We start from the raw sequence: 15,452 nt of genomic DNA, 5'->3' as shown, positions 1-15,452 counted from the left end.
AAAAGCAAAGGACAGTAATGTTACGAGTAAAGTAGTAAGCCCAGGTTTCAATAGGTGATAAAATATTAAGGTGACATGAAAGGAGTGAGGATATTTGGACTGGCAAAGCGGTTTTATCTGCTGACTGAATAGGAGATGATAATTATGAGTTTTTTTATTCTCCTGGTCTCGGGGAAACAATTAAGAGTCCTCGTTGTCTGAGACGGTGTAAACATTTATCCAAGACCGAACACTCAATGTGGTCTTGAAACCAGACTTGAGTACTACAACACTGCCCAGCACTTTGAGATTTCAGCTGATGTAAGAAGGGCTATATAAATACATTTGATTTAGATTTTTTGTTGTTGTCTCAAAAGCACCATTAGGCCTATATCCCAGAGTTCCCAAATGTTGACCTCTGATGTCACCTATTAAGGAAATTACCACAATAACAACAACAAAACATTACTTACGACATCAAAACTTGTATTACCACCATCTCTACACTTGGCTCTGAACAAAACATTACTTACGACATCAAAACTTGTATTACCACCATCTCTACACTTGGCTCTGAAAAACAGTGTTTTGGGATCTGAAAAGACACATTTCTTGTTTGAGCCAGGTTAGATTCCGTAGCTAAACATGGGTCACGTGCCTAGAACGAGGAAAAGGAAGTATTGAATGAGACTTCAAAAAAACACGGCTGTTGCTAGCCACATTTTTCTAATTAATCTTGATGTTCAACAGGCTTCTGTATATAAAAATATAGGCTATATCACGATGAGTTGTTGTGCACTAGGTGTCATGTCACCCTTTAATTTTAAGCGCTAGCTAATGTCCGCGGCGACGGGTCGAAGATTTTAGGAATGAAACGCCTGTGCTAGCTATCCAACTAATTTCTCCGAATATCCAGGAAGTTAGCGCCCAACCCAACGAAGTTGTATTTTTGACAGAATGCGATGGGGAACTGTTGGGCTTATTGTTCTGGGATCTTCAGAAGAGAAGCGAACAGGATAAAACGAGGAGGCGGGTAAGTGATACGCCCTTTAAACTAGCGTTGACCAGCCTAGGTTAGCTAGCTAGATACACGTATTCAGTGGGTTGGCTGTCATACAATAACGTTACAATGCAGCGTCAAAACCTCAACGGTGCCCACGTTTATACGTGCCACAATTGCTTGTCAAATACCTTTCTCTACTAGGTAGTTAGGTATTTCAGCAATCAGGATTAGAAACTATCACCTATACTGTACCGAAGATGTTTATAACTAACCCAAGATAGACCACAGCCTATCGTTTCCAATGTGAACAAATGAGTCATAGTGGGCAGAACAAGCATGAAGTGGGGCAGAGTCAAGCACGAACTCGCGAGATCCTATTGGCGCATTATATACCATGTATTTGCATATTTCCGTTAGGGAACGCCTGTGAAGTGCACGTGTGCAATAACTAAATTCGCCCTTACACTCCTTAAAAAACGCATTTTTAGGAAACTTTGACGAGAGTAAATTTTACACTAGATCCGGTGAAATATCTGTCTCATTGTTCAATCTGTGACCCTATTGTCAATACTGAAACGTTCCTCACCCTGCCTAGTGGTTAGAGCGTTGGGCCAGTAACAGAAAGGTTGCGAGAGCTGACAATCCCCGAGCTGACAAGGTATAAATCTGTCGTTCTTCCCCTGAACAAGGCAGTTAACCCACTGTTCCTAGGCCGTCATTGTAAATAAGAATTTGTTCTTAACTGACTTTCCTAGTTAAATAAAGGGAAAATAAAAAATAATTTGGGTCTTGCCAATCATTTTTGGGAGTGCATAATGCGTTTCCTTTTAATATTTGATTATGCTTTATTGAATTCTAATTTAAACACCTCTAAAACATTTTGTCGGCAGAAGACTCATTCCATGCTTCCTTAGAGGGAAAATCACATTCTGAGTTGACAAATCCAAGTGTATTAGTCGCGTACACAGATTTAAACTGTAGGCTTGATGTTGATATCAGTTAAGCTTTAATGTTAGTTTTGATGTCAGGCCGTAAATATTCTGTTGAAACTAGCTATGACAATCATGTAAATCCACAGTGACCAAAAGCAGCCTAAATGGATGACAGTATTTTCATATTTCTGTCCATGCAGGTCAAAATACTTTAGAAGCAGTACTGCTGGGGAACATTACACAATAGAGGTATGGTACATAGATTTTTCTGGAAGATGACATGTTTTACCATTCATCACTTGGTTTGAAGAAAGAAGGTGATGTAACAAGCTAATACTTACAGTGCAGTTCTGTCTCCACAGTTTGAAAACCTCGTCGAGAGTGACGAGGTAAGTGTGAACATGTAGACCATATTTGTTCGTTTGAAACAATCCCAAAGGGTGATATTGTCTGAAGATGCACAGAAGACACAATGAGTGTTGTCATATTGCACATTATTCTTTGCCCACTTTTGGTTTGAAGTTGTCTTATTCTAATTTCAGGCAGAGAGCCCACAAAGCTGTCCCAGGTATGTTTTTATACAGTTTGTTTCAGGGGACTGGGCAAATGCATTTCAGAAGAATAATGTCAAGGTGAGCTTGAGGTAATCTTTGTTTCATTTTGATACCAGGCCTATCAGAGAAGATGAGATCCTCCACCTCAAAGAGCACCGATATGCTGCAATTTCCAATCAGCAGACCTTGATAGACGAGAAGCTGCAAGCAGAGGTAGGCTTACACAAGCAACTAGTTTCTTCTCCGTCTGTGTAAGGGATATAGACCAGAGCCTCTGAAAGGGATGGATACATGCAGATGTAGTTTTTACATAGAACCTTGTTTTTTTGTTGCTTATTGATAATTGAAGGTTTAATTCAACGGAATCAATACACTTCCCAAATTATTGTTTATAAGCTTTGCAGTGCCTTTCATGTTGCTAGATAGGCTAAGCGTCAACTTATCTTAACTAAGTTCTCATAACAGGCTTATGTTTTAATTTGGTCCGATCTTAATTTTCCATTATTTGCTTTGCAGAATTGTTTTGCAATTTTAGTTTTCTGTTCTCAACTTTGTGTCCTTTATGTTTCATCATTTCTGCTCAGTTATTGGCACAAGAGGAGAAGTTAAGGCTAGAAGAGGAGGCTAGAAATGCTGCCCAGCGTGAGGCTGCCAGGCTGGCACGTGTTCGAAAGATAAAGGAGGTGAGGCGGCCATTATTGAAGTGAGCCTGTCGTCCCTTCACTACCTTTTTACGCCTCACTCAGCTTTTCCTTGGCTCTACCCCTACTTCTCTTGATAACCCCTTCAAGTACTTAATACCACATAAAGTGGTGGTCAATCTAAAGTAATGTAGCCTATGGTATGTATCTCTATATGAATTTGTAAATCATACCCCCAGGCAAGTGTCCTTTTAAAGTCAAACTATCTGAACTGTAAAAAACAGTCTTGGTATTTGGTTTGCCTTTCCCTTTTTTGCCTGAATTAACTGAGGCATTTGTCCACACTCCATTTTTTTATCCTCAAATTATATAACCATTTACTTCCATTCCTTTGTTTGTCCATGCTGTGATTTTTTTATATTTTTTTACATGTCATTCCGCAGCTTTCCCCTTGGTTAAAGGACAAGACATAAAACAAAAATATATTTTTTTGATAACATGAACAGAGGCTCCAAAAGCACCCAAATACGTCCTTTTGGAAACGGCAAAGCTCTCAGTATACTGTAGTAATGCAGGTCTTTAGATGTTGTACACATGAAATTATTTAATTCCTAACTTAATTGTGTCATATCCGCAACGGTATATTCCATTTTGTTGGACTCGAGTGACACATCTCCTTGTGTGAGGATGCTCTTGCTTTTTCGTTCCCATTGTGGTGATTAAAAGCCTACGTATATTCACACACGGAAAAGTATTGCTTGAGTCCAACAAAATGGAATATAACGTTGTGGATAAAGTTCATAGTGATACACTTTCATGTGTACAACACCTAAAGACCTGCAACACTATACTGAGAGCGTATTCCCTTAACATGACATTTACATACATTTTTACAAATTTTGTTCACAACACGTTAACTTGTCCTTTTAATTCATTTCTGTTTCATATGTGTTTGCCCAGCTCCCAGCTTAATCCGTTTTAACAGTTGATTGGCTGCATTTCAATAACACATTTTCAAGAGATTATTGTTTACCATTTTGACCAAGTGTTTTTCTGAGGTATTCTTATTTTTCAAAGCATCAGCTTGCACAACGGACAAAAGGCAAGGCGGAAATCAAAGGTGGCTCAGCCCATTTGAAAAAGTGAGTATATCAACCAAGCAGAAATGTCTACCACCTCATGGTCTGTGTGTCAAGTTTACAGTTTCTCCTTCACTGGTTGGATTCTGTTCTAGGCATGGCTCTGGTGAAGACTTTGATGTCTACCTACAGAATGTGAAAGCCACGTCGGAAGCCTTCAGGAGCAGCAGTGAGTCCGCTATTTTAGCACAACTATTTTCTGTAGCCTATATATTATAGTCCGTGCTTGATAAAACTCTTTTAAAAAATGGTGCATACAAAAATGATATTTTAAGATAAATGACTTTCTGTATTCTTGAAAGGTCATCCTCATGCATCATTATGAGACGTCTTGCTCTTTAACACCACCTGTAATTTGTTTGTGTCATCAGGGCTGTCTTCTGAGACTAACGTGATCACTCCCAACACGGAGAGCAGCTGGGACTTCAACACCAAGACCCGCTCCACCAATGATGACGGAACCTCACTGGACCTGGAGTGGGAGGACGAGGAAGGTGGGGGCTTGTCTAATTATTTTACTTATTGTCCCCTTTGGGATGTTTTGTTGGTGGGATTACATGAATTTGCACTACATTCCCTGAACTTGTACTGTGCAGTTTCATTGAACAACGATAGTAATTGTCGAATTCAACCCTCAAAAACCACCAGTTGAACGACCATTTGGGGTTTAACTCCATGTGTCGGTGTATCACGTTGTCCTTGTCTTCAGGGATGAACCGGACGGTCACAGCGTGGGAGAGGTCTAAAACGGAGGAGGACATACTCCGAGCGGCACTCCAGCCGGGCGATAAGCAGGCGACCAGTGGTCCGGCCTCCGCTTCGGAGGACTCCAACGCCCTGGAGTGGGAGAACGACTTTGTGAGAGCGCACGCTGAGGAAAATGCTGAGGAGAACGCAGAGGATTCTGAATATGAGTGCTTTGTCAACCCCATCATGGATATGGACACCCCATCTGAGGAAACACCACCGCTAGATATTACCGCACCGGAGTCTGAGGAGAGATAGTCCCCATCGCCAGGGGTACCAGAATCAAATCCTAGCGTTAGTCCACCAGCCCATTGCCTCACCCAAAAGGGAAATTGATTTACCACTACTCAAGACTTCTCTGTCTGCTTGCTCTGAATGTTTGTCATTTACCTGGGCATGTCTGTCAAAGAGGCTATGTACATACAGGTCAGATAAAGCTGTGGACATGCCACATTTTCTCTGACCCATCCTCTGTGTGAAATATTTGTTCATTGGGAATGTTTGATGCTACACCTAACCTCATCAGCGGTATGTGTTCGATTGTTGCCATTGACTGGTGGGCCAATATTTTGATTTGACAATCTTCTTGTATGTTAATGTTTGAGCCTTAGTTGGACTGACATTTTCTTGGAATCACGTCACCCAGTGCATATTTGACACAAGTGCAATTTGCATATCAAGTTGGTGTGAGTGCTTGTACTTGTGAGTGGGCTAAAGTGTCTTCACAGTTAAAATTCACTGATAGCATATAGGAACAAATATGATCAAGGCAACAACTATCACTACTTCTATCAGTGCCTCAATCACTAGAAAATAAAACAGGCAAATCAATTGTTGACCAGTTCATCTAGTAGTTAGCTGACAAAGATTGTCTGTTAGCAAGTGCGTATTTTAATCAAAGTGGATCTCCAAGGATCATAGCTTGCCAGTTCCCTGGTATGAAACATGTATAGAAACTCCTGAGTGGAGTATATCATATCATGTAGCAACTTGTCTGTACAAAGTGGACATGCATTGTACTTGTATTGGAGAAATGCAAGTGCTATCATTGCTATGTTGTCTTTCCTCATTTCCAATTAACAAGTGAGTCATCATGGACACATACGACTACACTTGTTTTATTGATTTTAAACAAAACGTTGTTTGTCAGTCAAATGCAGCTCAAGGTGCGAACAGGCCCGTGCGACAAAACATTCTTATTTGTGTTTTATATGTCTTGAAGGTTAGCTACCTCCAATTTTTATAATTCCTTACTCCCCTGTGTACAAATCTAAAGCCCACAGCATATGACTTTTTTAAAATTATTATTATTTTTTCAATGTTTAGGAGCAATATGTCATAGTGAGGGACTCTATGCAGAAGTTGTGAATTGTTCATTTTACGCTGAAGACCGACTGATTACAAGAGCACATGGCTAGACCTGCATCTATTGACTAAATGGCACTGCCAATAAGTATGGCGGTACACCTTGGACTCCCAACTCTTCAATCTCGCCTTCTGTTTTAGGACAATCGTTAAGACTTTTTTTCAAGAGAAGAATGTAACCCTGCTCTCTGGACATGGACATGTATATGTTTTAACGCTAGTGAAATGGTTGCCGTGAAGACACTGGGCTAGGAATAATGAGGATATGAATGGTTTGGAGACTACAGTATACTCCAGGTTTAGAAGGCTTCTAGAGATGGACCAATGTGTGGTAGCTGTCATTTCTTTGTCCTAGCAAATGGGTTTTGTTTTCCCGCACAGCAAAAGGAATCCCTCTCACTGCACCCTTTCAATGTGGATGTGATGCTGATGTTTGCTGATGTGCCTACTTAGAAGACTAGCTTTATTGTGCGGAGCACTGCATCTCACCTTGATTTTGCAATTGTGATATTTGAGTGACAACAGCGATTTCCCCCATAGTGCACCACTACCTGGGGAATCCAATGTTGCCACCATTTATGTTGTTTCACCACATTGAAAGTGAATTAGACTTTTCTTTAATTATTTGCACTGTCTATAGCTTTACCAACCTAGAAACACAAGCCATTTGTCTTTAGCAATTAAAGTGTAATTATGATTGTGGTGAAGAATTACCACAGCTGCACAATTGGCCCAACTTTTTCAGACATCCCTCTATTTGGCTTGCATCATAACTCAATTTTGAATATATTGTCCACATAAAGTGTACAGACTGTAATGATGGGAGAGATTGTATTGCAGTTTTACCTATGCACTGTTTGACTTACTTGAAACTAGTGTGTCCAAACTGGTTTGTTTTCGAACCGGCACCGTCCAACACTTAACTTCTAAAATGTTGGACAAACAAAATGGTTTGGCAAGAATTGGCATGGTGTTAACGGGTTGGACACAGTACATTACGGGTGCAATCACAAGGATGGATTGAACCTCTGTGTGCATTCATTTGTATCATTCCACTGATTTAGAAATATTTGTATTTGTTACTAAGAATAATGTAAAGGAATTTCAGAAATGGGCCCGTTTTATTTGGTTATGTTTTCTGGGAAATAGTACAGAATGTGGTGTGACAACTTTAACTTTTTCTATGAGTCTACTGATTTATTTGAGATCCAAGCATGTCTAAACTCTGAATTGGATGCAATATAGGATTTGATGAGGTCTGTTTCACACATGATTCCCAGGTTTGGATTACACCCAGAGTCATGATCCCTAATGATTTGAATTATTGCAAACAGAATGTATCAACACCAGTGCCGTTCTGTTAATACTGTACAACAGTATTTTGAGTTTAAGTGCAACTAAAATAAACCCTACAAACTTCTTAATCTGTGATCATTCGAGTTGTCAAATGGCTTAATGCAGAATGATATATACACAGTGCAGTTTGTGTATAATTAAATAAACTGAACAAAAATATAAACGCAACATGTAAAGTGTTATTTCATCAGCTAAAAAAAAAAGTCCCCAAATGATTTCCTATGGTCAAAAAGCTTATTTCTCCCAAAGTGTGCAGAAATGTGTTTTACATCCCTGTTAGTGAGCATTTCTCCTTTGCCAAAATAATCCATCCACTTGACAGATGTGGCATATCAAGAAGTTGATTAAACAGCATGATCATTACACAGGTGCAACTTGTGTTGTGGACAATAAAAGGCCACTCTAAAATGTGCATTTTTGTCACACCACTCAATGCCACAGATGTCTCAAGTTTTGAGGGAGCGCACAATTGGCATGCTGAATGCAGGAATGTCCACCAGAGCTGTTGCCAGATAATTTAAGCATCATTTTTCTACAATAAGCTGCCATCGTCATTTTAGAGAATTTGGCAGTACGTCCGACTGGCCTCACAACCGCAGACCACGTGTAACCACGCCAACCCAGGACCTCTACATCCGGCTTCTTCACCTGCGGGATTGTCTGAGACCAACCACCCAGACAGCTGATGAAACTGTGGGTTTGCACAACCGAAGAATTTCTGTCCAAACGGTGAGAGACCGTCTCAGGGAAGCTCATCTGCGTGCTCGTCGTCCTCACCAGGGTCTTGACCTGACTGCAGTTTGGCGTCGTATCCGACTTCAGACTTGAATGCCCAGAGATACTGTGAATTTATCCTGAGGCCCATTGTGTCATTCATCCGCCGGCATCACCATGTTTTAGCGGCCCCATGTTGCAAGGATCTGTACACCAATTCCTGGAAGCTGAAAATGTCCCAGTTCTTCCATGGCCTGCATACTCACCCGACAAGTCACCCGTTGAGCACGTTTGGGATGCTCTGGATCAACGTGTACGACAGCGTGTTCCATTTCCCGACAATATCCAGCAACAACGCCCAGCCATTGAAGAGGAATGGGACAACATTCCACAGGTGACTATCAACAGCCTGAGCAACTCTATATGAAGGAGAATTGTCGCGCTGCATAAGGGCAAATGGTGGTCACACAAGATACTGACTTTTGCATATCTGTATTCCCAGTCATGTGAAATCCATAGATTATGAATGTATATGAACTGTAACTCAGTAAAATCCTAGAAATTGTTGCATGTTGCATTTATGTTTTTGTTCGGTGTATGTTTGTCTTTCATCTAATTATCTAAATGTCCCTTGCTGATGCAATGTAATACAGATCAAATGCATGGGTGATGAAATCTCCAGCAGGTGGCAGTATCACTCCATTGCATTCTATGAGAATTCCAGCATATGTACAGTGTGTTCAGAAAGTATTCACACCCTTGACTTTTTCCACATTTTGTGTTACAGCCTGAATTTGTAACGGATTCAATTGAGATGTTTTGTCGCAGGCCTACACACAATACCCCGTCATGTCAAAGTGGAACTATGTTTTTCGATTTTTTAAACAAGTTAAGGAGTGAAAATGTGGTTAACAAATCACATAATAAGCTGCCTGGACTTTGCGCGCAATAATAGTGTTTAACGTGATTTTTAAATGACCACCTCATCTTTGTACACCACACATACAGTGATCTGTAAAGTCCCTCAGCCGAGCAGTGAATTACAAACACAGATTCAACCACAAAGACCAGGAAGGTTTTCCAATGCCTCGCAAAGAAGGGCACCTATTTGTAAATACAAAAAGCAGACATTGAATATCCCTCCGAGCATGGTGAAGTTATTAATTACACTTTAGATGGTGTATCAATACACCCAGTCACTACAAAGATACAGGCGTCCTTCCTAAAGGAAAGAAACTGAGAATGGTGACTTTAAAACAGGTACAGGGTTTAATGGCTGTGATAGGAGAACTGAGGATGGATCAACAACATTGTAGTTACTCCATGATAATAACCTAAATGACAGAGTGAAAAAAAGGGAACCCTGTAGATAATAAACATATTCCAAAATATGCATCCTGTTTGCAACAGGGCACTGAAGTAATACTGCAAAAAATGTGGCAAAGCAATACATTTTTGGTCCTGAATATAAATGGTTATGTTTGGGGCAAATCCAATACAACACATTACTTAGTACCACTCTCCATATTTTCAAGCATAGTGGTGGCTGCATTATGTTATGGGTATGCTTGTAATCGTGAAGGACCGTGGAATTTTTCAGGATAAAATAGAAACGTAATGGCGTTAAGCAAAGGCAAAATCTTAGATGAAAACCTGGTTTAATCTGCTTTCCACCAGACACCGGGAGATTAATTCACCTTTCAGCGGGACAATAACCTAAAACACAAGGCCAAATCAACACTGGAGTTGCTTATCAACTTCTTAAGGATCTGACACTTTTTTTCAATTTTTGCCTAAAATGACATACCCAATTCTAACTGCCTGTAGCTCAGGACCTGAAACAAGTATATGCATATTCTTGATAGCATTTGAAAGGAAACACTTTGAAGTTTGTGGAAATATGAAATTAATGTAGGAAAATATAACACATTATATCTGGTAAAAGATAATACCAAGAAAAACAGGAGTTTTTGAAATGCAAGACAAAGGCCATAATGCATTATTCCAGCCCGGGTGCAATTCATAGTTTGGCCACTAGATGGCAGAAGTGTATGTGCAAAGTTTCAGACTGATCTATTGAACCATTGCATACAGTATCTGTTCAAAATGTTGTTCAAGACAGCCCAAATGTGCCTAATTAATACATGTTTAAGTTCATAATGGGTACTCTCCTCAAACAATATCACTGTAATAGCTACTATAAATTGGACAGTGCTTAGATTAACAAGAATTTAAGCTTTCTGCCCATATCAGATATGTCTATGTCCTGGGATTTTATTTTGTTACCTACAGCCTCATGATAATCACATTAGCCTACTTTAGCTCAACCATCCCGCAGGGGGACATCGATCCTGTAGAGGTTACAAGAAGACACTGAATGTTCCGGAGTGGCGGAGTTACAGTTTTGACTTTAATCTGTTTGAAAATCTGTGGCAAGACCTAAACATGGTTGTCTAGCAGTGATCAACAACCAATTTGACAGTTTGAAGAATTTTGAAAAGAGTAATGTGCAAACAATGCAGGTGTGGGAAGCTCTTAGAGATGTACCCAGAAAGACTCACAGCTGTAATCTCTGCCAAAGATGTTTCTACAAAGTATTGACTCAGGGGTGTGAATACTTATGTAAATTAGATTTTTCTGTATTTCATTTTCAGTAAATGTGCAAACATTTCAAAAAATATGTTTTCACTTTGTCATTATGGGTTATTGTGTGTAGAGTTGTGAGAAAAAACATCTATTTAATAGATTTTTGTGGAATAAGTCAAGGCGTATGAGTACTTTCTGAAGGCACTGTGCCTGATTGACAACATCCCAGTATCTCACTCTACAAAACTGTCCTTTATGCCAAATGGCTAGAAGGAAGCTATTAACTATGTATTAATGTTTGGCAAGTCAGACAAAATCTCATAGCTGGAAGGAATTTTGAGGACCAGCTTCCACTAAAAGAAACATTATGAAATTAAATTGTGTGAGTGTGTGTGTTACTCAGTCTGTTAAGAGAACACCTTGCCTCAAAACTCAATTTCCTATCCTCCACCATGGAAAAGTGAAGGTGAGGAAAATGAAGACAAACGGCAGACTAGAGACAATCGAGACCCTGCACCTGAAAACCTTGTCTCCCTCAAAGGATTGTGGGAGCTGGCAAGGAGATAAATGAAAGGAGAGAACAGTTCAGACAATAGGAGCTAGCTTTACTGAATTCCATTGGAAGCATCCTTTTCCTGGGATAAAACAAGTACTGTATTGTTACACTAAACGCTTCCGGTTCTCTGGAACGGTTTATGATTATTACTTTGAGAGTAGCCCCCGTGTACACAATTCTCTACCACTCAATGTGAACATGGACCCCACAGTGATCCTAACCATCAACCCTGTGCCATCCTCTAACCTCTCTCTTGACCCCCTTCACCCCCTCTTTTTCTCTCTTTTTCTCAATGAGTTGATGGCTGCTCTCTGTGTTATCGAAGCTGGAGGCTCTCATTATAAATCAAACACTTAAAGAGCCGTGTTCTGTTGGCGGTGCCCCCAGGCTCCTGAAGCAAAGGCCTTGCCTTTATACTCACACACCCCGTCACAGTGCAGGAAGTTCTATGAAGCTACAGACGCTGGGAAAGTTTTAGCCCTAAAGAAAGTAGGAGATAGTGTTTGGGGGAGATTAGGCTCCAAGCTATTTGTAGAATTGCAGGGTCTTCTCATATCACGATGGGTATGATTTCATTGTGTACCATCTCAATGGCTTTTTCAGGCAAGTTCTCCAAAGGAGTGTCAATAGACGTTTAGCTAACACTGAAACACTTGTGCATGTATGCAGAAAGTGCGCCTTAAAAAGGCGTTGTGCATTCAAGTGATCTGTGATGTTATAGGCTACTTCTCAATGTATACAGATAGTAATGAAAACATTGTCCACCATCTAGAACCTTGTTGTGTGCAACGACATCTCCGCAGGGAACAGATCTATCAAAGGGGTTGAGCACATCTAGGGTCTATGCATATGGCTTGTTATAAAATCAAAGGAATTCCAAGGAAAACCTATTTGTGGAGATGGCGAACCTGGCCTGCTGGAATGAGATTTGGCGACACAATCATATGATGTTACATAAGAGAAATGGACACCCAAGATCAACCATTGGACAAAAACAGCGGAGATAAAGCGCCATGGAATATCAAGGGGTGAATTTGATAAGCAGTGAGGGACTAGCATTGGGAATTAGCATCCATTAAGTCTGACTGACGTCTGGAGAAATAGAATTACCCCTCGGAGCGAGGAGAGGTGTCGTCGCTCATGAGAGACGGCTCCATCATCGTAGCGCCATGCCGTTCCGTCAACAGACCACCTGTTCAATATTTATGCCTGCACACAGATGCACGCCTCTGCAAGCGTCTTCTCCTCCACCCCCACCCCAGCCCCAACTCCAGCACCACCGCACCTATTCCTATTGTCTAAAACCCCACAACTTTCACCTGCATTACTGTGTTGTCGCATTACCACATTTCCTCAAATCTTTTGGCTATTAGTCTATCAATTAATGCAACATTTCATGGACTGTAAATGGAATTGTGCTCCTTACAGCGCTGAAACATTAAGGATGAAGTAGGAAGCAGAGGCAAGGTCAGAAGAACACTGGACGTCTGTTTGGTTCATATCTGATCACAGCAGCAGTGCTTCACAATAATGAATAGACAGCAATGGTGGGAGGCAACGAGGGAGGGAGGCGGCAGGCCATTTCGTGCACCAGAAATAGAACTCTCTGTTCCCTCAAGAGGCCATCAAGGGTCCCTTTTTCTCAAGCCACTCATGATGACGAAGAGGACAGAGAATGAGGACCTCTCTTCTTTTTCGCTGGAGAAGGAGGAGAAGAAGGGACAGGGGATTGGTTCAAGATGATTTCATAACTAGATTTCAGTTGTGGGAAAAGTACCCAATTGTCATACTTGAGTAATAGTAAAGATACTTTAATAGGAAATGACTCAAGTAAAAGTCACCTACTAAAATACTACTTGATTAAATGTAAAGATACCTTAATAGGAAATTACTCAAGTAAAAGTGAAATTCACCCAGTAAAATACTACTTGAGTAAAATTCTAAATGTATTTGGTTTGAAATATGCTTATCTTAAGTATCAAAAGCAAATGTAATTGCTAACATTTACTTAGTATCAAAAGTAGAAGTAAATGCTATAAATCATTTCAAATTCCTTATACTTAGCAAACCAAACAGCACAATTATTATTATTATTATTATTTTTAAGGAAGCCGTGGGTACACTCCAACACTTAGACATAATTTACAAACAAAGCATTTGTGTTTAGTGAGTCTGCCAGATCAGAGGCACTAGTGAAGACCACGCCTGCTGGGCACAGACGTCAATTCACTGTCTATTCCATGTTGGCTCAACGTAATTTCAATGTAATGGGAGTATAAAGTACGTATTTTCTTTAGGAATGTAGTGAAGTAAATGTAGACGTTCTAAAAAATAGTGAGTGAAAGATAGTGAAGTACAGATACCCCAAAAAATGACTTAAGTAGTACCTCAAAGCCTACAGTATATATATATATATTTAGCTAGATTCATTGCCAGTCATTGTCTGCCTGTGTGTGTAGGACCTCTATGCACATCTGTGCTGAGCTTGGTCCAAATATGTACAATTCAGCTTGATACTGTACAAGCGTTGGAGGAAGGCAGTCCTCTATGGCACAAAGAGGACGGATTGGGAAGTCAACTGATTAACCTATAAAACACGTTTTCAAAACACTAAACTGGACACAATAACCATAGTTCTATCAGAGCAAAGCTTGCATGTCATTTTAGAGAGAGGTGTAAAATAAAGACAGACAGGAGAGTAAAAATATATCCACGGGGAAAAGCACACGCAAGATATCAAAGTTATATCTTTCTCGAATGAGCACCAAACGTCTAATTGGAACAATTTATTATAATCTTGGGTGCAAGGACTTTTGTTTGAACCATATTCAGTAATTTGCAGATAATGTTATAATGGGGGATGTTAAGGATAGGTATGGTTTGGTATCAATATCTGCAGATAATATCCACTGAGAAGAACAGCTTGCAAGTTGTGCCGGTTTTAATGCGGTTAATGCCTCCGATCCCGAGTAAACATTCTGAGTGAACCAGCAGCGCGCTTCCCCTTTATCTGCAATTGAACTAATTGTCCTTCACCATCAGTTCTGAGCCATCCTACATTACATCATGCAACTGCAAGAACAAGATGATCGTCTCCTTTAATAGCTGCCTTTCCTAATAGTGGAGGAGAAGGGTAGTGCTGGCTCCGTAAAAAAAAAAGAAGAAAAAAGAAAAAGAAGAAGAAAAAAAAAGTGCCGTCCTTTAATCTTCAGGCAGGATCTGTAGAATGTGAAGTGTTCCTACTCCAGAAGGACACAGGGAAGCTGGACCTCCATGGAGACCAACGGTCTTAAGAGGGCTTTGTGCGTAATCGATTTGGAGGAAGCAACTTTTCTGCCACAGGGTAAAAGAGACCTCCCACATATGATTCCCATTTTAGACCTTTGGTCTGGCCAAGTGTCGAGGCAAGGGATGTGGTAAAAGAGAAATGTGTTTCATTTGACGGAATAGGGTAACACTGCCTGTGAATATATCCTCTTAATGCATTACAAGCATATATTCATAATGATTTATGAGCTATGTATTATAATGCAAAAACATAGGTGTTTATAACTGCTCATAAACACAGAGTAAAACTATATCCATAAAGCCTTCTAGGAAGGTTGCATAATGCATTATGAAGCAGAGTGATATATTGCCCTATGAGCTGATGAAATACCTGGCTGGTCTTTATTTCCTCCAGCACCGAGAGGTCGAGAGTACCGTCTCAAGCTACAGTGACATGGTCAGGAAAAGCTCCTGGCCCACTATACATTTTAATGTCTATTTGAAAGTGTAGTTCACTTTTTATACCATAGGGGCCACTGCCATGTCAGACTACTGCTGTGAATAGAAACCACATCTGGTTCAAAACAAGACTAATTTCACCCTCAACAAGAAT

The 15,452-nt window shown here is 40.3% G+C and overlaps 1 protein-coding gene across 2 annotated transcripts; it reads left to right on the top strand.

Annotated features, from left to right (window-relative positions):
- The first annotated feature begins 622 nt into the window (after nucleotides 1–622).
- Nucleotides 623–7,784, top strand: LOC115129527 (AP-1 complex-associated regulatory protein-like). Of its 2 annotated transcripts, none has more exons than XM_029659958.2 (10): nucleotides 623–1,012; nucleotides 2,115–2,163; nucleotides 2,277–2,303; nucleotides 2,457–2,482; nucleotides 2,585–2,681; nucleotides 3,053–3,151; nucleotides 4,193–4,251; nucleotides 4,344–4,417; nucleotides 4,620–4,742; nucleotides 4,958–7,784. In XM_029659958.2, exons 1-10 carry the CDS (start codon nucleotides 942–944, stop codon nucleotides 5,251–5,253), a joined length of 921 nt encoding a protein of 306 aa, XP_029515818.1. In that variant the 5' UTR covers nucleotides 623–941; the 3' UTR covers nucleotides 5,254–7,784. The 2 variants fall into 2 exon arrangements, with proteins under 2 accessions (XP_029515818.1, XP_029515817.1); XM_029659957.2 differs by having other exon boundaries at nucleotides 4,187–4,251.
- Nucleotides 7,785–15,452: the final 7,668 nt, after the last annotated feature.

Source organism: Oncorhynchus nerka, linkage group LG5, assembly GCF_034236695.1.
Source record: "Oncorhynchus nerka isolate Pitt River linkage group LG5, Oner_Uvic_2.0, whole genome shotgun sequence".
NCBI lineage: Eukaryota > Metazoa > Chordata > Actinopteri > Salmoniformes > Salmonidae > Oncorhynchus > Oncorhynchus nerka.
This window is presented reverse-complemented; position numbering and strand designations above follow the sequence as displayed.

Coding starts and splice junctions, on each gene's coding strand:
- LOC115129527 (XM_029659957.2), top strand. CDS start 942: ATGGGGAACTGTTGGGCTTATTGTTCTGGGATCTTCAGAAGAGAAGCG. Junction 2,304..2,456: donor ACCTCGTCGAGAGTGACGAG/GTAAGTGTGAAC, acceptor TTCTAATTTCAG/GCAGAGAGCCCACAAAGCTG. Junction 4,743..4,957: donor GGAGTGGGAGGACGAGGAAG/GTGGGGGCTTGT, acceptor CCTTGTCTTCAG/GGATGAACCGGACGGTCACA.